We start from the raw sequence: 26,201 nt of genomic DNA, 5'->3' as shown, positions 1-26,201 counted from the left end.
CGTATCATACTATCAAACGTATTTCCCAACATTCCAAACAGTCTTATTTTAGAACGTCTGTTAAAATAAAATATAATACCTAAAAGTCCCATTTCGTTCATACGAACCGGTTCAAACGCCGCCAATAGTCTTGACCACGTACTAAGTTTTCGAAGAACATTGTTTATATCACACGACTCATCGGAAAGCTACCGACTTCTATGCTAATAAACTACGATTCTGCCACTAACCAATCACCTCTTATAGCCGACCCGAATGAAAAGATCGCGGTATCAGACAATTATACTGACAATTCACTTGAAAAAGACAATCAAACCACGCTGAATTTAACTATCCTTCAACGCGCCTCAGAAGAAATCTATCTGACCGATGGCATCAAAATACCAGCTTCGTCAACGTTGTCATCAACCTAATCTCCTCCTCAATCTGCCCCTTTATACACTAACCCACTAAAATAAAAAAAAAGGTTACCCGATAGGCAATAAAAAAACAGAACAGAAATACTATGATGTCGTTTCAAAAAAAAAAAATCTTCAGTCAATCATTTCATAGATACGATGGACGAACATCTCAGCCCGTGAAAATCAGTATTAAATGTAAGAAAGATACTTACAATTTAACTATGACTAATTTAAATTACTTGTAGAAAATTACTTATACAGTAATAATCCGCGTGAACAATGCGTACCTTTCAATATCAGCGCTACAAATATGCTCGAAATAATCGATCTAATTAGAATTAAAATAACTTCTCTCAGTGGTAAAAACAGATGACGAAAATTCACAAGGTTCTTTTCAATGCACTGTCTGTTAAGGAACTATCTAATTACGAAAATAAAATTACGACATCGAAAATCCATTCAATTAACTTAATTGCCTTACTATTTGGATAACCCAACAACTCATACCTACTTCGATGATGTCACATAACTACAAAGTTTGACTATGGAACATTAATGGTTATCACAGTAAATTTCATGAACCTCAAATCCTAATCTAATCAATTACGCCCGGAGTCATTTGCTTGCAAGAAACTAATTTTAAAAATGATTATGTCGCAACCTTAACTAATAATTACAATAACTATCACAAATTCACAAAAATCTTGAACAGGGCAATAGGGCTAGCGGGGGTGTCGCTATCTTTAGACGTACATCATACCCATCTGTCCATATCTATAAATTCTAAACTAGAAGTTACAGCCACAAAAATCATATTTAAAAAACACATTACCATCTGCAATTTATATTTACTTAACAGCCAGGATATCAACAAACAAGATATAATACAGATAATAAACCAATTACCCACACCGTTTATTTTCTCACAGACATTAATACCCACAACACTATGTGAGGGCTCCGAAAAAAACCTGCAACAGAGGTAAATTTTTCGAAAACATATTAAACAACGACGAATTAATTCTTCTGAATAATGGTCAGCCCATACATTTCAACCAGTATAATGGCAAAACCTCTGCAATTGCAAGTCCATCGCAAGCTCTAATATAGTTTACATATTATTTAGAATTGGAGGTACTCGATGAAATACACTTTAGTGACCACTGGCCCATAATCATTAATCATAGACATCAAATTTTACAATAACCAAAATCCAGTTGAAATAAATAACAGATGAAGACTCAAAAACGCCAACTAGCAAATGTACTCTGACAAATTAAATAATGAAATGGAAAATATAACCAATTCAATAACCCGTAATTCTAATATTAATGACGAAATCACAACATTTACCAATGTTATAATTCTCTCCGCTGAATCAGCTTTTAGTTAAAACACAATACAAACGAAACAGATCACCTGTTTCTTGGTTGAATGCAGAATGCGACAATATAGCGAAAGAAAATATGAAGGCATTTAGCATATTTAAAAAACAATAATAACATAGGCGATCTAATAACATTCAAAAAAATTAGAGCCAAAGCTAGAAATATGCTTGAGACCATCAAAACAAATCCATGATGTAATTTCACTACATCTACTTAATCTCAGTCTAGCTCCAATGAGTTATGGACCAAGATTAAAAAATTCAAAGGTACAAAATCATTAAAAAAAGCTACCAGGCAAAGCCAATATCACACCATTATGAAAAACAACAAGATTTCATTATAAAAAACGAAACCTTAATCAACAATAAAATTCAATACCTAAGCCTATAATTATACAACAAAAATTCTACAGATAAAAATATTTATAAAGGACTTTATTTCGAACTGCTGCAATCTTATCCAGAACACATACAGATATATACTGATGTGTCGAAAATCGAGCAAAAGGCAGGATTAGCCATGATATCATACGTATTATATAAACATAGAATTAAAAACAAATAAGGTATGAAGTATTTTTGCCGTAGAAGCCCTAGCGATACTCACAGTCATTCAAATCATTCTCTATACGAATGATAAGAAATATCTAATAATGTCCGATTCTTTAAGCAATGTAATCTGCATATGCAATTTAAATACGTCGCAATGGACAAAATGAATATAAAAACAGTATATCGTTTGCATGGATCATAGGACACGCCAGCATAATAAGTAACGAAGAAGCTGACCTAAAAGCAAAAGAAACTAAAGGTACCTCCGCTTTCGAAATATGCCCCCACATATTATCTGACCAAGATTTTATAAAATCAACCAAATTCAAATACATGTATGAATAGCAAAACTTCTGTGCTAAATGTAACAACAAGAAGCTCAGAGAGATAAAACATTCTATATTGCCATGGCACAAACCATTCGTAATGTCTAAAAGGGACGAAGTAATTCTCGTCCAACTATGAATAGGCCACACCCGCAATACTCATGGATACCTCTTGGGTAAAGGAGACCCACCCTCATGCTCGACGTGCGGAACAATCATTACAGTCAAGCATATACTGACAGAATGTCGACAATTCATTGAAGGCGCGTCGAACTGAAACTTTCGGAGACACTATACGAGATGCTAGCACCCACTCCCGAGACGACCATAGACTTTTTAATATTGTCAACACAACAGAACTGCGTCAACTGATTTAAATAATTAGAATTTAAGGTAAAAATATACATATGTTAATATAAGTTTTAAGTAAAAATTAAGTAACTTATGTAAGCAATTAATGTAAATTTAAAATGATGGCTAATAACCTCCTTGTTGATGCCGAATAAAATTAATAATAGAAAAAAAAAAAACTAAGTATGAATTGACAATATAGAAGATTTTTTAAATCTTGAAGGTCATTTCTTATGAAAAACAAACCTATTTTAAATTATTATCAATCGATGTTTCTATTAATATAATAAGAAAATATAATGACATGTTTTGACATTTTTGGACTTGGCAATTGTAATTTTATAGGCATAAGATAGAATTATCAAATGAAATAAATATTTAATAAGGAAATAAATAATTATTTAAAATGTTTTTATTTTTATATATTTTATCTTTACTATTATATAAAATTGTAAGGGTTTTTCTTAGACCATGCTAACCAAGAAAACTACTGAACCGATTTGGCTGAAATTTTTTTGGCTTAAACCCGACACTCTGCTGAAGGTTTTACTACCACTTTTGTCAATAATAAATAAGTATGAAGTTCATAAGAAATCAAAAACAGAATCACAGTAGTGGCGCCCTCTTTTGGTCAAAAATATACTAAATATTTTTAGTTGTTATGGTTCTATAGGCTGCAGATCCAAAGAGGATGAGTTGTTCTCATATAAAATGGAAAAATATGGTAAACTTATAGTATGACATATAGTTACTATTGGTTACTGATTCATTGAAACCGAATACTATATATTTTTTTTTTTGATACTATTATTAATATTATAAATGTGCATAAATCTTTTTGTTAAATAGTTTGTGCTTAGTTTGATAAAATATACTTATTTTTACTTATCATGCCGAGAGCGTCAATAGCACATATTGGAAGAAGAACTGCCAATGCAACTCGAATGTATAACAGAATTCAACAAGATATCACACCAGTACGTTCTCAAACACTTGCAAAGTAGCAATGTAACGCTTTGAGTATGAAATCAGCATTTTATTATCAATCCGAGATTGATTATTTAAATATAAAAACGATTCAAATAGGACCAATGACAATATTATGTCCTAAGTGCCATGCAAAAAAATTGAGAGATGTAATTCATGGACTTTGCTGCGTTGACGGTAAGTTGTTTTACACCAATTTAAAGATCTTCTAGACTTAATTAAAAGTTCAATTGATAATTCTCACCCGCTATCAAAACATTTTCTTGATAATTCTAGACGGTATAATACTCTGTTTCAAATGACATCGTTTGGATTAAACGAAATAGCTGAAGGGAACTTCATGCCCACTTTTAAAATTCAGGATCGAGTGCATCATTTAATAGGTAGTTTATTACCCGAATTGGAAATAATACTAAATTTTTACAAATATATTTTATGTCAGAGTAGGATCAAATATCTATTCGAACAAATATGATTCCAAATTTAGAAAGAGGTCTCATTGAATCATTGCAAACAGTTTTGCGTGAAAATAATCACCTCATGCAGAGCTTCAGATATAATCTAGAGTCGAGGTCCTTTGAAAAAAAAAAAATCATCCTTTTAAAATTCGATGGACACTCACGTGAATTTATTGATACAGTTACATCAACAGATAATGATATTCATTATCCACAAAAATTTCTCAATTATCTTTCTCCTTCGGGATTTCCTCCTCATAAGCTAAAATTAAAAATTGGTGCTCCAATTCCATTATTACGTAATATTCAACGACCGAACTTATGTAACGGTACAAGATTACAAATAAAATTGTTGCAAAATAACATTATAGAAGCAGTAATTCTTACAGGGCCAGCAAAAGGAGAAATTGCTTTTATTCCAAGAATTCACATAATTCCCTCTGACTTGACGTTTTCTTTCAAACGGCTTCAAATCCCGGTTAAAGTTTCTTTTGCCATTACGATAAACAAAGCACAAAGTCAAACATTCAAGTACGTTAGCGTAGATCTTCATACAGAGTGCTTTTCACATGGACAATTGTACGTGGCATTTTCTCGAACTGGGGACCAGAATCATCTTATGATTTTAATTTCAACAGGAGATAAAACAAAAAACGTCATATATTCAGAAGTCTTATAAAATTATTATATTAATTCTTTATCAACCAGAAATTATTTATTTTTTATCTGTAGTTATTTTTAATACAAATATATTTATCATTTATAACGCTAGAAAAATTTCAATCAGTTTTTTATATTTACTCGCCGATCACATTAACCAATAATATTTGACTAAAAAATTATACTTATCAATATATCATGGTCCAAAGGCAAAGAAACAGCCAATCACAAAGGCTTGCTGAACAAAATATTAGAACTGTACAAGATCGCAATAGGGAATCAAGCTATGAGCGTTCCGAAAGCTTTCGAAATTAGAGAGAAAGACAACAGATGTTGACTGCTGGAGTTCACAATCGACTTTTAGTCACAGTTACAGATCGGCTTTCAGATACGATCCACAGATCAATTGACCTAACAGATGACGAAAATTCACAAGGTTCTTTTCAATGCACTGTCTGTTAAGGAACTATCTAATTACGAAAATAAAATTACGACATCGTAATTCCATTCAATTAACTTAATTGCCTTACTATTTGGATAACCCAACAACTCATACCTACTTCGATGATGTCACATAACTACAAAGTTTGACTATGGAACATTAATGGTTATCACAGTAAATTACATGAACCTCAAATCCTAATCTAATCAATTACGCCCGGAGTCATTTGATTACAAGAAACTAATTTAAAGAATTATGGCAACTGAAAATATATGTTACTAGTGATAGCGTTTAAGAAAAATAGTTGTTTTACTTCTGCTTTTAACTATTCTGACATTGTAAACTACCAACCCCCAAATTCTAAAATTATGGAGTTATCCCCCTAACGATCATTTTCCCAGCCTAAATGAAATCATCACTTTTTCAACTACAAAAACATAAACATAAACATAGTCCTCCTAAAACTAAAGGAGATATTACATTTCCAGTTAAACAATCGTATTCTCCTCATAATGGGAGTTATTTGAATAATCTAACCATTAACCAATCTCACTTAAAAGATAGTGTTTAAAACGATTTCTCATGGGTACATACCCTATCTCTCAAATTGTCCGAATCTCTTCATAACTCCCCTTCGTACTACATTCTGCAGCTTTTTCAGTTTAAGTTGGCATTTTAAGTTTTTTTTATTTATAAAAGAAAAACTAAAAAGATCGAAATTATAAATTAATATTTTCTGTTTTTCCCTGTACTTTTTAAAACCACTAGAGGAATTAAAATTTACCTCCTCAATGCACCAACAATAAATACACATTTCAATTGGGAAAGCTACTGAAGTTTATAATCGAAGTATTATTTCGACAACTTGTCATTTACACAAACACATCATTTAAAATCAACACATTCATCGCTCCACTCAGAATTTAACATTTATCGTACAACTTAAACAAACAAATAAATAAATATTACTATTTTAACCTAACTTAACCAAAATTCCGCATGTCAGCTCGCTATACAACATGTCATTCGAAGTTAAGCCAAATATTCGTTCCCCTGTTCAATTTAACCATTGTCTACGGTTTGGGCATACACAAAAATACTGAAGTATCATTTTTTCGTTACCTGTCTATATATTTATTTTTTATTAAATCACAATGTGACAAATACAATGAGTTTAAATGTCTCAAAACAGATTATATCGTTGACATGTCCACGCTCCTTTCAAAATCTAACATTGTTAATGATAAATTTCTTTTAAAAAAACATAACTAAGTTACTTCTTTACATAAATGAAAACAATACGTACCTTGTGTGACTGTAAATGATAACGTTCAATTAATTTTTACTATGTATAGATACATAATATTTTTCATAAATAGATTACAAGCATACTATTATAAATATAATGACTCTAGGTATTTGGGGAAAAGGTATTTCGATTGTTACAGATGATTTCTAAACTTTTACTGATTAAAGTTATAATTTTTTATTTTATGTAATAGTATTTTGCAATGGTCTACCCAAAAAAGTATCAATAAAATCATGGCAACTGAAAATGTATCTTACAAGGATGCGCTAGCGTTTAAGAAATATAATTGTTATGCTTCTGATTTTAACTATTCTGACATTGTAAATAACAAACCTCCAACTTCTAAAATTTTTGAGTGTAACCCCTTCTGAACAAGTATCATTTTCCCAGCTTAAATGACAATCATCACTTTTTCAACTCCAAAAAAAAATAAACATAAACATAGTCCTACACAATCTAAAGGAAATATTAATTTACCTGTTACTCAATCGTATTCTCCTCCTAATGGGAGTTATTTAAATAATCCGACCATTAACCAAGCTCACTTACAAGATATTGTTTAAAACGATTTCTCTTAGGTACATACCCTATCTCTCTAATATCCGAATCTCTTATTAACTATCTTTCAATATTTTCTTCGTTTTCTCCCTCCTCCCTTCAGAACCAAATCGAATCTTCTTTATCTTCCCTCCTAGCTATATCTATTGATAATTCTCTTGTTCAATAATTACAATTGTCTAACTAACACACCTATCATCTCAATAACTTATACACAAATAATTATGCAATCCACCCACAAAAATAAAATAAATTCCAACTCTAATTTCAATAAATCGCAATGGAATGTAAGGAGCCTTACAGCTCACCTTCCATCTGTGCAGTACCTTCTCGTCAGCCAAAAATAGGTACGTAGTTTTTTATACAGATTGTTAATTGTTTTCGTTACCTGCCTATCTATTTATTTTTATTAAATCACAATGTGACAAATACAATGAGTTTTAATGTCTCAAAACAGATTATATCGTTAACACGTCCACGCTCCTGTCAAAATCTAACATTGTTAATGATACATTTCAATTAAAAAACATAACTAAGTTCCTTGTTTACATAAATAAAAACAATACGTACGATTATTGGCTGTAAATTATAACGTTAAATCAATTTCTATTATGTATAGATACATAATATTTCTCATAAATAGATTACAAGCATATTATTAGTATACTTATAATGACTCTAGATATTTGGGGAAAAGTATTTCGATTGTTGCAGATGTTTTCTAAATTTTTACTGATTAAAGTTATAATTTTTCATTTTATGTAATAGTATTGTGAAATTTAATTAAACAAATGAATAAACACAACTGTTTTAACCTAACCTAACCAAAATGCCGCCTGTCATCTCACTATTCAACATGTTGTTCGATGTTAAGCCCAGTATTCGTTCCTCTGTTCAATTTAACCGTTGTCTATGGTTTGGACAAACACAAAAATATTGCCGTAGCGGTGCACAGTGCAGCCACTTTTGTGAAGCTAAGCACACGTTCTATACATACCCTTCCACCCAAGCCACTGATCCGGTATGTCTTTATTGCAAGCTACCTCACCTGGCTAGGATCCGAACCTTCCACGAATGGTCTACCCAAAAAAGTATCGAAAAAATCATGACAACTGAAAATGTATCTTACAAGGATGCGCTAGCGTTTAATAAAAATAATTGTTATGCTTCTGATTTTTACTATTCTGACATTGTAAATAACAAACCTCCAACTTCTAAAATTTTTGAGTGTAACCCCTTCTGAACAAGTATCATTTTCCCAGCTTAAATGACAATCATCACTTTTTCAACTCCAAAAAAAAATAAACATAAACATAGTCCTACACAATCTAAAGGAAATATTAATTTACCTGTTACTCAATCGTATTCTCCTCCTAATGGGAGTTATTTAAATAATCCGACCATTAACCAAGATCACTTACAAGATATTGTTTAAAACGATTTCTCATAGGTACAGACCCTATCTCTCTAATATCCGAATCTCTTATTAACTATCTTTCAATATTTTCTTCGTTTTCTCCCTCCTCCCTTCAGAACCAAATCGAATCTTCTTTATCTTCCCTCCTAGCTATATCTATTGATAATTTTCTTGTTCAATAATTACAATTGTCTAACTAACACACCTATCATCTCAATAACTTATACACAAATAATTATGCAATCCACCCACAAAAATAAAATAAATTCCATCTCTAATTTCAATAAATCGCAATGGAATGTAAGGAGCCTTACAGCTCACCTTCCATCTGTGCAGTACCTTCTCGCCAGCCAAAAATATGTACGTAGTTTTTTATACAGATTGTTAATTGTTTTCGTTACCTGCCTATCTATTTATTTTTATTAAATCACAATGTAACAAATACAATGAGTTTTAATGTCTCTGTCGCGTATCGGTTTAAATATTATCGATAAAGAAAGATTAAACCGTAATGATATTGTTATCGGCTAGCGGGGCCGACGCGGATTTGCCTTTGATAAGTTTTGAAATACATAGTTTAGTTAGTCGTCGAAAAATAGCGAACGGGACATGTCGGCTCTCCATCGTAATAATAAAAATAAACTTATTTAACAGTTTTATAGCTCAATTTCGTGTAATTTATTAAATTAAATAGTTTGCTAATTAAAACTGAATATCCGAAGTAACCAGCATCGGAAACTTACAGTCCACTCCGCAACATTTGGTCCATCGACCCGGATATTCAGTGTTGGTTAGCAAAGCGTATGTCGTGTTTTAGTCGTTAATCGAGTATAGTGTGAAAGTTAAAGTTACAAAGTTAACTGCGGGTAAAATAAAATTGTGAGTCGCATATGCGTAGTAAAATTGTTACGTGGCTTTTACGAGCTAAATAAATCGGATATTCGTATATTTCGAAAATCGTGAAAACAATATAAATAACATCCATAGTGGCGTGCAGGCAGCTGGCAAGTACAGTAATACGGCTTATATGATGTATTGTGGATGGCGAAAAAGGGGCAAATCAATAACCTCAGCGACGATCAAGTTTCCCAAGCAATAGCTGGGCCTCTCGAGAAAAATTGTCAATCAACGTCTGGCGTAAAGGTAAGAGTCTCAGATTAAAAATAATTCCTGTGTAAAATTTCCTTGGGTTTCACCTAGTGAGTATATATAAAAAAAAAAAAAAAAAAAAAAAGCTTGTACGTAGTGCGTAAAGCAGGTCGAATAAACGCAGATAGCAGCCAACAGGTTTAACGTAATAAGCGAGATAATATTATATTCAGCCGTAATATAAATTATAAACGGTAATAATTGATATGGGTGAAGAAAGAAATTTCACGATAAGACGCGGCCAACTAAAAGGCACAATTACGAGATTCTTGACTTACCTAAAAAGTGAAGAATTAGATCCAAATCAAGTATCGTTAAGAAAAGAAAAAATTGAAGAAGTTTGGCATGAATTTGACCAGGTTCAAACGGCACTTGAATTGTCGGAGGATATAAACATTTTAAGCGAAAATACGGAGTATCGTAAAGAGTTCGAGGATCTATACTTTAAAGCGATAGTAGAAGCAAATAAAATTATGTCTCCAGGAATGGTAAAAGAGACTACCTCTGAACGAGGAGATATGGCGATGGCGAGCGAAAGAAGTATAGGGAAAATCAGTATGGCACCGCAAGTGAAATTGGCGGCATTAAAGGTACCTGTTTTTAATGGAGATTATTTAGAATGGGCGTCGTTTTATGATACATTTACGGCGCTAGTACATACGCACCCGGACCTATTACCCGTATCAAAGTTTTTTCATTTGCGCGAAGCGCTATCAGGAGAGGCGGCTAACTCGATAAGATGTTTGGAGACAACGGCAAGTAATTATGAAAAAGCGTGGAGCATTCTGTGTGCGAGATATAATAACAAAAAGGTTCGAATACAAGCCCACGTGAGAGCAATATTTGAGTTGGATGCGCTGCAGAGTGACTCGGCAATAAAACTTAGATGTTTTTTTGATGCGTTGTCAGGTCACATGCGAGCTCTAGAGGCGTTAGATCAAGATCCGGAAAGTTGGGGCCCGTTATTAATGCATTTAATTAGTACCAAATTAGAAAAAAAAACGTTACAAGAGTGGGAGGCGGGAAGCCCTAAGGACAGAATTGCCGATGTTTCAGAGATAATGCAATTCCTGGAAAATCGATTTAAAATATTAGAAGCCATCGAATCAACGAAAAACGTACATAGTAGTACGCGAGGGGCTATTAGTAACGGATCGACAGGACAAGGCAAATCGAACAAATATAATAATCAATTTTCGTCTTTAATGATAAGTGCGGGTTTAAAGTGTTACGTGTGTCAGTTGCCACACACTATCTATAAATGTCCAACGTTAATTGCCTTACCGATAAAAGAAAGAATAAATAAAGTAACTGAATTGAAATTATGTAAGATTTGTTTACGTCAGCACGAAAATAAAAAGTGCTTTGCGAAATATTGCTTCAAGTGTTCGAAACCGCATAATACATTGTTGCATTTAGTGCAAAATAAAAATGCAGAACAGGGTATTAAAAAAGCAACTGAAAACGCGGAAGAAAGCACGTCGACGGCATCGTCATCAATAAGTGCTCATACGCTGGTACAAAATGACGAGCAGGTATTATTATCAACAGCGGTAGTGCATATACACAATGCCAGCGGTGAAAACGTCGAATGCCGTATATTGTTAGATTCCGGCTCACAGTGCAATTTAATTACCGAAAATATGGTTCAAAATATAAGATTAAAAAGGTACCAAGTGCAGCACACAGTAATGGGAGTCGGTGGGATAACACAACCGGTTACGCGCGCTGTAAATGTTTCAATCACATCGCGATATAATAGTTTCAATTTAATATTGACCTGCCTAGTCGTACAAAAGATCACACATTGTATGCCTAATAAGGAGGTGGAAAATTGCGTAACTCCCAATGATATAAATCTCGCGGACCCGTTATTTAGACGCCCGCAGAAAATAGATTTGTTATTGGGTAACAAACATTTCTTTGAAATAATATGTGCCGGCCAAATTAAACAGCACATTGCCGGACCGATATTTCAAGAAACACGTTTCGGCTGGGTGGTAGCTGGACCGGTCTTGAGAAAGAGCGGTAAGGAAACAAGTAGCGTAACGCACGCAGCGTGTGTGGAAAATGACTTACATTTTGAAAATTTAATATCAAAGTTTTGGCGTATAGAAAAAATGGAGACGGGCCCACCTTTAACATTAGAAGAGAAAATGTGTAGGATTCATTTTGACGAAACAGTCCAACGGGACGAAAACGGACGTTTTGTTATCCGTTTACCGTTTAAAAATACTAATAACGCGTCTACATTAGGAAAATCGTATCAGATCGCAAGGCGTCGGTGGGTGGCGACCGAAAATAGACTCCGAAATAATAGACCACTACGCGAAGCATACACGCAATTTATGCACGAATATGAAGCGTTAGGGCATATGGAACGGGTAATTGAAGAAGAGGGTGAGGAAGAGGAAAATAAGTGTTATTTGCCACATCACGCGGTAATAAATGAAAATAGCACGACGACTAAGGTGCGGGTGGTGTTTGACGCGTCCTGTAAGACAGAATCTGGCAACAGCTTGAACGACTTATTATTAAAAGGGCCAGTTTTGCAGGACGAATTACTATACATACTAGCGCGTTTCCGTACCTATAATTATGTATTATCAGCCGATATCACAAAAATGTACCGGCAAATTAAGGTAGCGAACGAAGATTGTAATTATCAGCGTATATTGTGGCGGGCCGATCCAAAAATGCCAATACAAGTTTATCGTCTTACCACATTAACTTACGGTACGGTACCTGCAGCTTTCATAGCAACAGCTTGCTTAGAAAAATTAGCTGATACAGGAAACGATTACCTACGGGCGCGTGAATCCATAAAAAGGGATTTTTATATGGATGACTATTTAAGTGGCGCTTCAACAAAAGAGGAAGCTATAATGTTAAAACATGAAATAATGTCAATATTAAAACAAGCGGGTTTCGAGCTACGTAAGTGGTCGTCCAATGACCCTAGTATTATAAATAGTAATATGTCGGTCAGTGACAACGGTGCGGGTAACGATGTGCGTGTTTTCGATTGTGCGATAACAAAAATACTAGGGTCATTGGACGACCACTTACGTAGCTAGAAACCCGCTTGTTTTAATATTGACATTATTTCATGTTTTAACATTATAGCTTCCTCTTTTGTTGAAGCGCCACTTAAATAGTCATCCATATAAAAATCCCTTTTTATGGATTCACGCGCCCGTAGGTAATCGTTTCCTGTATCAGCTAATTTTTCTAAGCAAGCTGTTGCTATGAAAGCTGCAGGTACCGTACCGTAAGTTAATGTGGTAAGACGATAAACTTGTATTGGCATTTTTGGATCGGCCCGCCACAATATACGCTGATAATTACAATCTTCGTTCGCTACCTTAATTTGCCGGTACATTTTTGTGATATCGGCTGATAATACATAATTATAGGTACGGAAACGCGCTAGTATGTATAGTAATTCGTCCTGCAAAACTGGCCCTTTTAATAATAAGTCGTTCAAGCTGTTGCCAGATTCTGTCTTACAGGACGCGTCAAACAGTCTCAAAACAGATTATATCGTTAACACGTCCACGCTCCTGTCAAAATCTAACATTGTTAATGATACATTTCAATTAAAAAACATAACTAAGTTCCTTGTTTACATAAATAAAAACAATACGTACGATTATTGGCTGTAAATTATAACGTTAAATCAATTTCTATTATGTATAGATACATAATATTTCTCATAAATAGATTACAAGCATATTATTAGTATACTTATAATGACTCTAGATATTTGGGGAAAAGTATTTCGATTGTTGCAGATGTTTTCTAAATTTTTACTGATTAAAGTTATAATTTTTTATTTTATGTAATAGTATTGTGAAATTTAATTAAACAAATGAATAAACACAACTGTTTTAACCTAACCTAACCAAAATGCCGCCTGTCATCTCACTATTCAACATGTTGTTCGATGTTAAGCCCAGTATTCGTTCCTCTGTTCAATTTAACCGTTGTCTATGGTTTGGACAAACACAAAAATATTGCCGTAGCGGTGCACAGTGCAGCCACTGTTGTGAAGCTAAGCACACGTTCTATACATACCCTTCCACCCAAGCCACTGATCCGGTATGTCTTTTTTGCAAGCTACCTCACCTGGCTAGGATCCGAACCTTCCAAGAATGGTCTACCCAAAAAAGTATCGAAAAAATCATGAAAACTGAAAATATATCTTACAAGGATGCGCTAGCGTTTAAGAAAAATAATTTTTATGCTTCTGATTTTAACTATTCTGACATTGTAAATAACCAACCTCCAACTTCTAAAATTTTGGAGTGTAACCCCTTCTGAACAAGTATCATTTTCCCAGCTTAAATGACAATCATCACTTTTTTAACTCCAAAAAAAAATAAACATATCCATAGTCCTACACAATCTAAAGGAAATATTACTTTACCAGTTACTCAATCGTATTCTCCTTCTAATGGGAGTTATTTAAATAATCCGACCATTAACCAAGATCACTTACAAGATATTGTTTAAAACGATTTCTCTTAGGTACATACCCTATCTCTCTAATATCCGAATCTCTTAATAACTATCTTTCAATATTTTCTTCGTTTTCTCCCTCCTCCCTTCAGAACCAAATCGAATCTTCTTTATCTTCCCTCCTAGCTATATCTATTGATAATTCTCTTGTTCAATAATTTCAATTGTCTAACTAACACACCTATCATCTCAATAACTTATACACAAATAATTATGCAATCCACCCACAAAAATTAAATAAATTCCATCTCTAATTTCAATAAATCGCAATGGAATGTAAGGAGCCTTACAGCTCACCTTCTATCTGTGCAGTACCTTCTCGCCAGCCAAAAATAGGTACGTAGTTTTTTATACAGATTGTTAATTGTTTTCGTTACCTGCCTATCTATTTATTTTTATTAAATCACAATGTGACAAATACAATGAGTTTTAATGTCTCAAAACAGATTATATCGTTAACACGTCCACGCTCCTGTCAAAATCTAACATTGTTAATGATACATTTCAATTAAAAAACATAACTAAGTTCCTTGTTTACATAAATAAAAACCATACGTACGATTATTGGCTGTAAATTATAACGTTAAATCAATTTCTATTATGTATAGATACATAATATTTTTCATAAATAGATTACAAGCATATTATTAGTATACTTATAATGACTCTAGATATTTGGAGAAAAGTATTTCGATTGTTGCAGATGTTTTCTAAATTTTTACTGATTAAAGTTACAATTTTTTATTTTATGTAATAGTATTGTGAAATTTAATTAAACAAATGAATAAACACAACTGTTTCAACCTAACCTAACCAAAATGCCACCTGTCATCTCACTATTCAACATGTTGTTCGATGTTAAGCCCAGTATTCGTTCCTCTGTTCAATTTAACCGTTGTCTATGGTTTGGACAAACACAAAAATATTGCCGTAGCGGTGCACAGTGCAGCCACTTTTGTGAAGCTAAGCACACGTTCTATACATACCCTTCCACCCAAGCCACTGATCCGGTATGTCTTTATTGCAAGCTACCTCACCTGGCTAGGATCCGAACCTTCCACGAATGGTCTACCCAAAAAAGTATCGAAAAAATCATGACAACTGAAAATGTATCTTACAAGGATGCGCTAGCGTTTAATAAAAATAATTGTTATGCTTCTGATTTTTACTATTCTGACATTGTAAATAACAAACCTCCAACTTCTAAAATTTTTGAGTGTAACCCCTTCTGAACAAGTATCATTTTCCCAGCTTAAATGACAATCATCACTTTTTCAACTCCAAAAAAAAATAAACATAAACATAGTCCTACACAATCTAAAGGAAATATTAATTTACCTGTTACTCAATCGTATTCTCCTCCTAATGGGAGTTATTTAAATAATCCGACCATTAACCAAGCTCACTTACAAGATATTGTTTAAAACGATTTCTCTTAGGTACATACCCTATCTCTCTAATATCCGAATCTCTTATTAACTATCTTTCAATATTTTCTTCGTTTTCTCCCTCCTCCCTTCAGAACCAAATCGAATCTTCTTTATCTTCCCTCCTAGCTATATCTATTGATAATTCTCTTGTTCAATAATTACAATTGTCTAACTAACACACCTATCATCTCAATAACTTATACACAAATAATTATGCAATCCACCCACAAAAATAAAATAAATTCCATCTCTAATTTCAATAAATCGCAATGGAATGTAAGGAGCCTTACAGCTCACCTTCCATCTGTGCAGTAACTTCTCGTCAGCCAAAAATAGGTACGTAGTTTTTTATACAGATTGTTAATTGTTTTCGTTACCTGCCTATCTATTTATTTTTATTAAATCACAATGTGACAAATACAATGAGTTTTAATGTCTCAAAACAGATTATATCGTTAACACGTCCACGCTCCTGTCAAAATCTAACATTGTTAATGATACATTTCAATTAAAAAACATAACTTAGTTCCTTGTTTACATAAATAAAAACAATACGTACGATTATAGGCTGTAAATTATAACGTTAAATCAATTTCTATTATGTATAGATACATAATATTTTTCATAAATAGATTACAAGCATATTATTAGTATACTTATAATGACTCTAGATATTTGGGGAAAAGTATTTCGATTGTTGCAGATGTTTTCTAAATTTTTACTGATTAAAGTTATAATTTTTTATTTTATGTAATAGTATTGTGAAATTTAATTAAACAAATGAATAAACACAACTGTTTTAACCTAACCTAACCAAAATGCCGCCTGTCATCTCACTATTCAACATGTTGTTCGATGTTAAGCCCAGTATTCGTTCCTCTGTTCAATTTAACCGTTGTCTATGGTTTGGACAAACACAAAAATATTGCCGTAGCGGTGCACAGTGCAGCCACTGTTGTGAAGCTAAGCACACGTTCTATACATACCCTTCCACCCAAGCCACTGATCCGGTATGTCTTTTTTGCAAGCTACCTCACCTGGCTAGGATCCGAACCTTCCACGAATGGTCTACCCAAAAAAGTATCGAAAAAATCATGACAACTGAAAATATATCTTTTAAGGATGCGCTAGCGTTTAAGAAAAATAATTGTTATACTTCTGCTTTTAACTATTCTGACATTGTAAACAACCAACCTACATAATATAATAGTATAGTGCAATTAAAAAAACATATATATATACTAGTGTTTAAAGTGAACCTAATCAAAATTTCGCTAATCTTTCATTCTCAAAACAGATTATATCATTAACACGTTCACGCTCCTGTCAAAATCTATCATTTTTAATGATAAATTCCATTTAAAGACAGAACTAAGTTCCTTCTTTACATAAAAACAAAAAAATACGTACTATATTTATCTGTAAATGATAACGTTCCATTAATTTCTGACTATGTAGATACATAATATTTTTCATAAAAAGATTACAAGAATACTATGACTAATGTAATGACTCTAGATATTTGGGTAAAAGTATTTCAATTGTTGCAGATGTTTTCTAAACTTTTACTGATTAAAGTTATAATTTTTATTTTATTAAATAGTATTGTGAAATTTAATTAAACAAATAAATAAATACTAGTATTTCAAAAAAGTCACAACGTTATCTGGATACGTACAATACCTAGTAATAATTATAAACATGATCTCGAATAGTATAACAGAATTACTTTTCTTAATACGAGATATGATGCTAATAATTTTCAAGTGGAACCTTATAAACTATAGAAAATTGTTAGACATAAAAATGAAAACATATTTTCTTCAGAAAGACATACACATATTATTATATAATGCATTTTTAACATTAGTTGCCAACCAATGTACCACTGCACACTGGTGTGCCTCAATTATTTTCTAAGTGTGCCGCTAGCATTTAAATGTATTTTTTGTTTTAAATAATAATATTTGATAAAAAAAATAATAATAATAAGAAAATATAAATTTAACGCTGTTCATGGCATAGACATTTGCCATGAATATATTGTGAATACCACAGCCGTGTTAAAGTAAAAAGTTTGGAAATTTTTGGTTTATATTTTAACAAAAATGCCATTTGTTTTAAATTATAATTCATTATATGAATATTGTAATATTTAAGATTAGCGTTGTAATGGTCCCATCAGATTTCAAGAGGAACACTAGCTATGACTTCAAAATCAATGATGATAGTGTTCCAAACTTTGAAAATCTTATATGAGAAACAGTAAGTTGTTGATACAACTCTTGGATGAAAAAAGATTATAAGATATACTAGGTAATTATAAAACAATTTTCATTTTCTAAATGTTTGATTTTAAAATTTTTAGTTCGCATTAATGGAAAAACAGAGAGTTAAGTCATTACTGTGTAAAGATTGTAAAGTGTCCGTAGATAAACATTTCAAGCAACATATATTTTGTATACAATTTCATTTAATTATTGAAGTAAATAGTGAGAATTAGGATATGGAAATAAGATACCTATTCTAATACTGTACCTACAGGGTGCCCCACGTATATCTGACAAATGAAATAACTTTTTTTCTAATCAATATTTTTAAAAAAAGAACATTTTTAAATACCTACATATTATATTTTTTTAATTATTATTTTTCTAACATAAACTAGATCGTAATTTACTTCACAAGAAAATTGATATTTAAAAAATTATTTTATAGCATCCATTTGACTTAGATACATTTTTTTAGTATATACATTTTTCTCAAAATAAGATTTACAAATTGGTTATGTAGGTAATAAATAATAACCAATTGAATTTCTGTAGTTATTAATCACTTTAGAAAAAAATTGAACTATGATATATTTTAGTCAAAATCGAGTTAAATTATTAGTAATTTTAATCATATAAAATGCAGTGATAAAGATTAAACAAGTCTGAAAGAACAACCAACAGTGTATATGTCCTGGATAATTTTGGATTTATCATCTAATCATTCCAGAGGAAGGGAAATTAGAAAAAAGACAATAAACATACAGTATACTTACAAATTGAATCTGTAGAAAATATACATAATATACAATTAATCATTAGTAAATAAATTATACTAAATTTGAAATGTTTGTGGGGTTGGTCTTTGGTTTTCTCAACCTGTACTAATAGTGAAACAGTATAAAATATTAATTACATACGATATGTGAACATTTATAATATTATATAGTATGACAATTATTATATTTCTACGTTCATATTTTCGAGTATTGATAAAAATAATGTTGTCCTTTATTTTAATATGCTTCACATTTGAAGGGTAAAATTGATAAGAATGAATATTTATGAATAAAATATGAATAATCAAAACTAAAATATAAGAAAGAAAAAAGAAAAATATAAAAAAATTTTATACATCCTTAATACGACCGGCTGTAGTGTATGAATGGGAAACATGGCCACTCAGAAAAATGGACGAGCAAAGAGTCATGGTCTTTGAAAGAAAAGTGTTGCGGAAAATATATGGCCCGGTCAAATATGAAATAACTGGGGATTAGAGACGAAGAAAGAAGTTAGAGCTCGAAACATTATACAACAGTTCAGGTATATTGGAGGACATCATAAGCAGAAGACTACAGTGGGCTGGCCATGCTTGGAGGAGCCAAAATCCACTATTACATGGAGTGATTAAACAAAATCCTGTAGGTAAAAGACCTCTGGGAAGAACAAGAATGCGATGGGAAGATAGTATAAAGAAGGATGTTGAAGTTTTAGGTGGTGCTTCCAATGTAGATATCTGGCCTTGGATAGAGAAAGATGGAAGCTTGGTTGTGAGACGGAATGGTCTTAAAGGCTTAACCACCCCCCCCCCAAAAAAAAAAAAAAAAAATTACGTACTGAAAAAGTCTAGAAAAACATATACAATAATAATAAATTAGTTACTATAGAAAACTGTATAAAACAATTTCATTATTGAACATTCATTTTTAAGTTAAGTAATAATAACAATCATTTCTTTAATAAAAATATATGCATACTTAGGATGAGCAAAAGCTAAATGTACGAATTGTTAGCTATTGAATAAATTATATTATGTGTTTTGAAAAAAGATTTAGTCAGTTCGCGAGTATTGCTCAACGAGTATTGAAGTACACAACCGGTTTCCGCGAGTCTTCCACTGCAACTGCAATCTTACTCAAAAGGTATGTAAATCGATTTTTTCGTATCACCAACAATCCAAATGGATCACCCCCAGCTGCCAAATCAACCAAACCTTTCCTCCAACACACAATCTTCTTCTCACAAACCTTCGCAGCTATGACATCTCAAAACGTTTTCCCTAAAACACGTCACGCTAAAATTTTCGATGCTATCGATGGAGTTTCGCAAAAGACGTATTTAATCGAATTAAGCGAAATAATCCAACCTACAAATATCATATTCCATGATCTCCAAAGGCCGTTATTGCATTTATCTATCAAAAAAAGTATTGGTTGATCAACTCATAAATAATAACCAACACATCACTATCGACAACCATTTAATTTAATTAAGAAGGCAATATAATCTCGACAAACGTATCATACTATCAAACGTATTTCCCAACATTCCAAACAGTCTTATTTTAGAACGTCTGTTAAAATAAAATATAATACCTAAAAGTCCCATTTCGTTCATACGAACCGGTTCAAACGCCGCCAATAGTCTTGACCACGTACTAAGTTTTCGAAGAACATTGTTTATATCACACGACTCATCGGAAAGCTACCGACTTCTATGCTAATAAACTACGATTCTGCCACTAACCAATCACCTCTTATAGCCGACCCGAATGAAAAGATCGCGGTATCAGACAATTATACTGACAATTCACTTGAAAAAGACAATCAAACCACGCTGAATTTAACTATCCTTCAACGCGCCTCAGAAGAAATCTATCTGACCGATGGCATCAAAATACCAGCTTCGTCAACGTTGTCATCAACCTAATCTCCTCCTCAATCTGCCCCTTTATACACTAACCCACTAAAATAAAAAAAAAGGTTACCCGATAGGCAATAAAAAAACAGAACAGAAATACTATGATGTCGTTTCAAAAAAAAAAAATCTTCAGTCAATCATTTCATAGATACGATGGACGAACATCTCAGCCCGTGAAAATCAGTATTAAATGTAAGAAAGATACTTACAATTTAACTATGACTAATTTAAATTACTTGTAGAAAATTACTTATACAGTAATAATCCGCGTGAACAATGCGTACCTTTCAATATCAGCGCTACAAATATGCTCGAAATAATCGATCTAATTAGAATTAAAATAACTTCTCTCAGTGGTAAAAACAGATGACGAAAATTCACAAGGTTCTTTTCAATGCACTGTCTGTTAAGGAACTATCTAATTACGAAAATAAAATTACGACATCGAAAATCCATTCAATTAACTTAATTGCCTTACTATTTGGATAACCCAACAACTCATACCTACTTCGATGATGTCACATAACTACAAAGTTTGACTATGGAACATTAATGGTTATCACAGTAAATTTCATGAACCTCAAATCCTAATCTAATCAATTACGCCCGGAGTCATTTGCTTGCAAGAAACTAATTTTAAAAATGATTATGTCGCAACCTTAACTAATAATTACAATAACTATCACAAATTCACAAAAATCTTGAACAGGGCAATAGGGCTAGCGGGGGTGTCGCTATCTTTAGACGTACATCATACCCATCTGTCCATATCTATAAATTCTAAACTAGAAGTTACAGCCACAAAAATCATATTTAAAAAACACATTACCATCTGCAATTTATATTTACTTAACAGCCAGGATATCAACAAACAAGATATAATACAGATAATAAACCAATTACCCACACCGTTTATTTTCTCACAGACATTAATACCCACAACACTATGTGAGGGCTCCGAAAAAAACCTGCAACAGAGGTAAATTTTTCGAAAACATATTAAACAACGACGAATTAATTCTTCTGAATAATGGTCAGCCCATACATTTCAACCAGTATAATGGCAAAACCTCTGCAATTGCAAGTCCATCGCAAGCTCTAATATAGTTTACATATTATTTAGAATTGGAGGTACTCGATGAAATACACTTTAGTGACCACTGGCCCATAATCATTAATCATAGACATCAAATTTTACAATAACCAAAATCCAGTTGAAATAAATAACAGATGAAGACTCAAAAACGCCAACTAGCAAATGTACTCTGACAAATTAAATAATGAAATGGAAAATATAACCAATTCAATAACCCGTAATTCTAATATTAATGACGAAATCACAACATTTACCAATGTTATAATTCTCTCCGCTGAATCAGCTTTTAGTTAAAACACAATACAAACGAAACAGATCACCTGTTTCTTGGTTGAATGCAGAATGCGACAATATAGCGAAAGAAAATATGAAGGCATTTAGCATATTTAAAAAACAATAATAACATAGGCGATCTAATAACATTCAAAAAAATTAGAGCCAAAGCTAGAAATATGCTTGAGACCATCAAAACAAATCCATGATGTAATTTCACTACATCTACTTAATCTCAGTCTAGCTCCAATGAGTTATGGACCAAGATTAAAAAATTCAAAGGTACAAAATCATTAAAAAAAGCTACCAGGCAAAGCCAATATCACACCATTATGAAAAACAACAAGATTTCATTATAAAAAACGAAACCTTAATCAACAATAAAATTCAATACCTAAGCCTATAATTATACAACAAAAATTCTACAGATAAAAATATTTATAAAGGACTTTATTTCGAACTGCTGCAATCTTATCCAGAACACATACAGATATATACTGATGTGTCGAAAATCGAGCAAAAGGCAGGATTAGCCATGATATCATACGTATTATATAAACATAGAATTAAAAACAAATAAGGTATGAAGTATTTTTGCCGTAGAAGCCCTAGCGATACTCACAGTCATTCAAATCATTCTCTATACGAATGATAAGAAATATCTAATAATGTCCGATTCTTTAAGCAATGTAATCTGCATATGCAATTTAAATACGTCGCAATGGACAAAATGAATATAAAAACAGTATATCGTTTGCATGGATCATAGGACACGCCAGCATAATAAGTAACGAAGAAGCTGACCTAAAAGCAAAAGAAACTAAAGGTACCTCCGCTTTCGAAATATGCCCCCACATATTATCTGACCAAGATTTTATAAAATCAACCAAATTCAAATACATGTATGAATAGCAAAACTTCTGTGCTAAATGTAACAACAAGAAGCTCAGAGAGATAAAACATTCTATATTGCCATGGCACAAACCATTCGTAATGTCTAAAAGGGACGAAGTAATTCTCGTCCAACTATGAATAGGCCACACCCGCAATACTCATGGATACCTCTTGGGTAAAGGAGACCCACCCTCATGCTCGACGTGCGGAACAATCATTACAGTCAAGCATATACTGACAGAATGTCGACAATTCATTGAAGGCGCGTCGAACTGAAACTTCCGGAGACACTATACGAGATGCTAGCACCCACTCCCGAGACGACCATAGACTTTTTAATATTGTCAACACAACAGAACTGCGTCAACTGATTTAAATAATTAGAATTTAAGGTAAAAATATACATATGTTAATATAAGTTTTAAGTAAAAATTAAGTAACTTATGTAAGCAATTAATGTAAATTTAAAATGATGGCTAATAACCTCCTTGTTGATGCCGAATAAAATTAATAATAGAAAAAAAAAAAACTAAGTATGAATTGACAATATAGAAGATTTTTTAAATCTTGAAGGTCATTTCTTATGAAAAACAAACCTATTTTAAATTATTATCAATCGATGTTTCTATTAATATAATAAGAAAATATAATGACATGTTTTGACATTTTTGGACTTGGCAATTGTAATTTTATAGGCATAAGATAGAATTATCAAATGAAATAAATATTTAATAAGGAAATAAATAATTATTTAAAATGTTTTTATTTTTATATATTTTATCTTTACTATTATATAAAATTGTAAGGGTTTTTCTTAGACCATGCTAACCAAGAAAACTACTGAACCGATTTGGCTGAAATTTTTTTGGCTTAAACCCGACACTCTGCTGAAGGTTTTACTACCACTTTTGTCAATAATAAATAAGTATGAAGTTCATAAGAAATCAAAAACAGAATCACAGTAGTGGCGCCCTCTTTTGGTCAAAAATATACTAAATATTTTTAGTTGTTATGGTTCTATAGGCTGCAGATCCAAAGAGGATGAGTTGTTCTCATATAAAATGGAAAAATATGGTAAACTTATAGTATGACATATAGTTACTATTGGTTACTGATTCATTGAAACCGAATACTATATATTTTTTTTTTTGATACTATTATTAATATTATAAATGTGCATAAATCTTTTTGTTAAATAGTTTGTGCTTAGTTTGATAAAATATACTTATTTTTACTTATCATGCCGAGAGCGTCAATAGCACATATTGGAAGAAGAACTGCCAATGCAACTCGAATGTATAACAGAATTCAACAAGATATCACACCAGTACGTTCTCAAACACTTGCAAAGTAGCAATGTAACGCTTTGAGTATGAAATCAGCATTTTATTATCAATCCGAGATTGATTATTTAAATATAAAAACGATTCAAATAGGACCAATGACAATATTATGTCCTAAGTGCCATGCAAAAAAATTGAGAGATGTAATTCATGGACTTTGCTGCGTTGACGGTAAGTTGTTTTACACCAATTTAAAGATCTTCTAGACTTAATTAAAAGTTCAATTGATAATTCTCACCCGCTATCAAAACATTTTCTTGATAATTCTAGACGGTATAATACTCTGTTTCAAATGACATCGTTTGGATTAAACGAAATAGCTGAAGGGAACTTCATGCCCACTTTTAAAATTCAGGATCGAGTGCATCATTTAATAGGTAGTTTATTACCCGAATTGGAAATAATACTAAATTTTTACAAATATATTTTATGTCAGAGTAGGATCAAATATCTATTCGAACAAATATGATTCCAAATTTAGAAAGAGGTCTCATTGAATCATTGCAAACAGTTTTGCGTGAAAATAATCACCTCATGCAGAGCTTCAGATATAATCTAGAGTCGAGGTCCTTTGAAAAAAAAATAAATCATCCTTTTAAAATTCGATGGACACTCACGTGAATTTATTGATACAGTTACATCAACAGATAATGATATTCATTATCCACAAAAATTTCTCAATTATCTTTCTCCTTCGGGATTTCCTCCTCATAAGCTAAAATTAAAAATTGGTGCTCCAATTCCATTATTACGTAATATTCAACGACCGAACTTATGTAACGGTACAAGATTACAAATAAAATTGTTGCAAAATAACATTATAGAAGCAGTAATTCTTACAGGGCCAGCAAAAGGAGAAATTGCTTTTATTCCAAGAATTCACATAATTCCCTCTGACTTGACGTTTTCTTTCAAACGGCTTCAAATCCCGGTTAAAGTTTCTTTTGCCATTACGATAAACAAAGCACAAAGTCAAACATTCAAGTACGTTAGCGTAGATCTTCATACAGAGTCCTTTTCACATGGACAATTGTACGTGGCATTTTCTCGAACTGGGGACCAGAATCATCTTATGATTTTAATTTCAACAGGAGATAAAACAAAAAACGTCATATATTCAGAAGTCTTATAAAATTATTATATTAATTCTTTATCACCCAGAAATTATTTATTTTTTATCTGTAGTTATTTTTAATACAAATATATTTATCATTTATAACGCTAGAAAAATTTCAATCAGTTTTTTATATTTACTCGCCGATCACATTAACCAATAATATTTGACTAAAAAATTATACTTATCAATATATCATGGTCCAAAGGCAAAGAAACAGCCAATCACAAAGGCTTGCTGAACAAAATATTAGAACTGTACAAGATCGCAATAGGGAATCAAGCTATGAGCGTTCCGAAAGCTTTCGAAATTAGAGAGAAAGACAACAGATGTTGACTGCTGGAGTTCACAATCGACTTTTAGCTCACAGTAACAGATCGGCTTTCAGATACGATCCACAGATCAATTATGCTCAACAGTCTTCCGTCCGAATCCGATCAGTGAATGCTATAAATGTTCTGCCAAAAAATGGAGAATTAATAAGCTAGATATTATCCCCGAAAAAGTCACAAAATCTCCTCTTTATAACAACATTACAATAAAAAAAAATATCTAAAGATAAA

The 26,201-nt window shown here is 32.2% G+C and overlaps 2 protein-coding genes and 3 pseudogenes across 2 annotated transcripts; all 5 read left to right on the top strand.

Annotated features, from left to right (window-relative positions):
* The first annotated feature begins 8,287 nt into the window (after positions 1–8,287).
* LOC149056855 (uncharacterized) lies at positions 8,288–9,030 on the top strand (annotated as a pseudogene).
* Positions 9,031–10,203: 1,173 nt separating this feature from the next.
* On the top strand, positions 10,204–13,074 carry LOC149056854 (uncharacterized). The gene has a single exon (XM_089223204.1). The coding sequence runs from the start codon at positions 10,204–10,206 to the stop codon at positions 13,072–13,074; it is 2,871 nt and encodes a 956-aa protein (XP_089079330.1).
* An 859-nt stretch (positions 13,075–13,933) lies between these two features.
* On the top strand, positions 13,934–14,676 carry LOC149056853 (uncharacterized; annotated as a pseudogene).
* A 687-nt stretch (positions 14,677–15,363) lies between these two features.
* Positions 15,364–16,106, top strand: LOC149056852 (uncharacterized; annotated as a pseudogene).
* An 8,516-nt stretch (positions 16,107–24,622) lies between these two features.
* LOC149056851 (ATP-dependent DNA helicase PIF6-like) lies at positions 24,623–25,656 on the top strand. The gene is made up of 2 exons (XM_089223203.1): positions 24,623–24,695; positions 25,160–25,656. Exons 1-2 carry the CDS (start codon positions 24,623–24,625, stop codon positions 25,654–25,656), a joined length of 570 nt encoding a protein of 189 aa, XP_089079329.1.
* Positions 25,657–26,201: the final 545 nt, after the last annotated feature.

The sequence above is a fragment of the Diuraphis noxia genome, unplaced genomic scaffold (genome assembly GCF_037042655.1).
Source record: "Diuraphis noxia isolate RWA-SAM2 unplaced genomic scaffold, SU_Dnox_SAM2 contig0003, whole genome shotgun sequence".
NCBI lineage: Eukaryota > Metazoa > Arthropoda > Insecta > Hemiptera > Aphididae > Diuraphis > Diuraphis noxia.
Note: the sequence above shows the minus strand (reverse complement) of the source record. Positions and strands in the feature narration are given on the sequence as shown.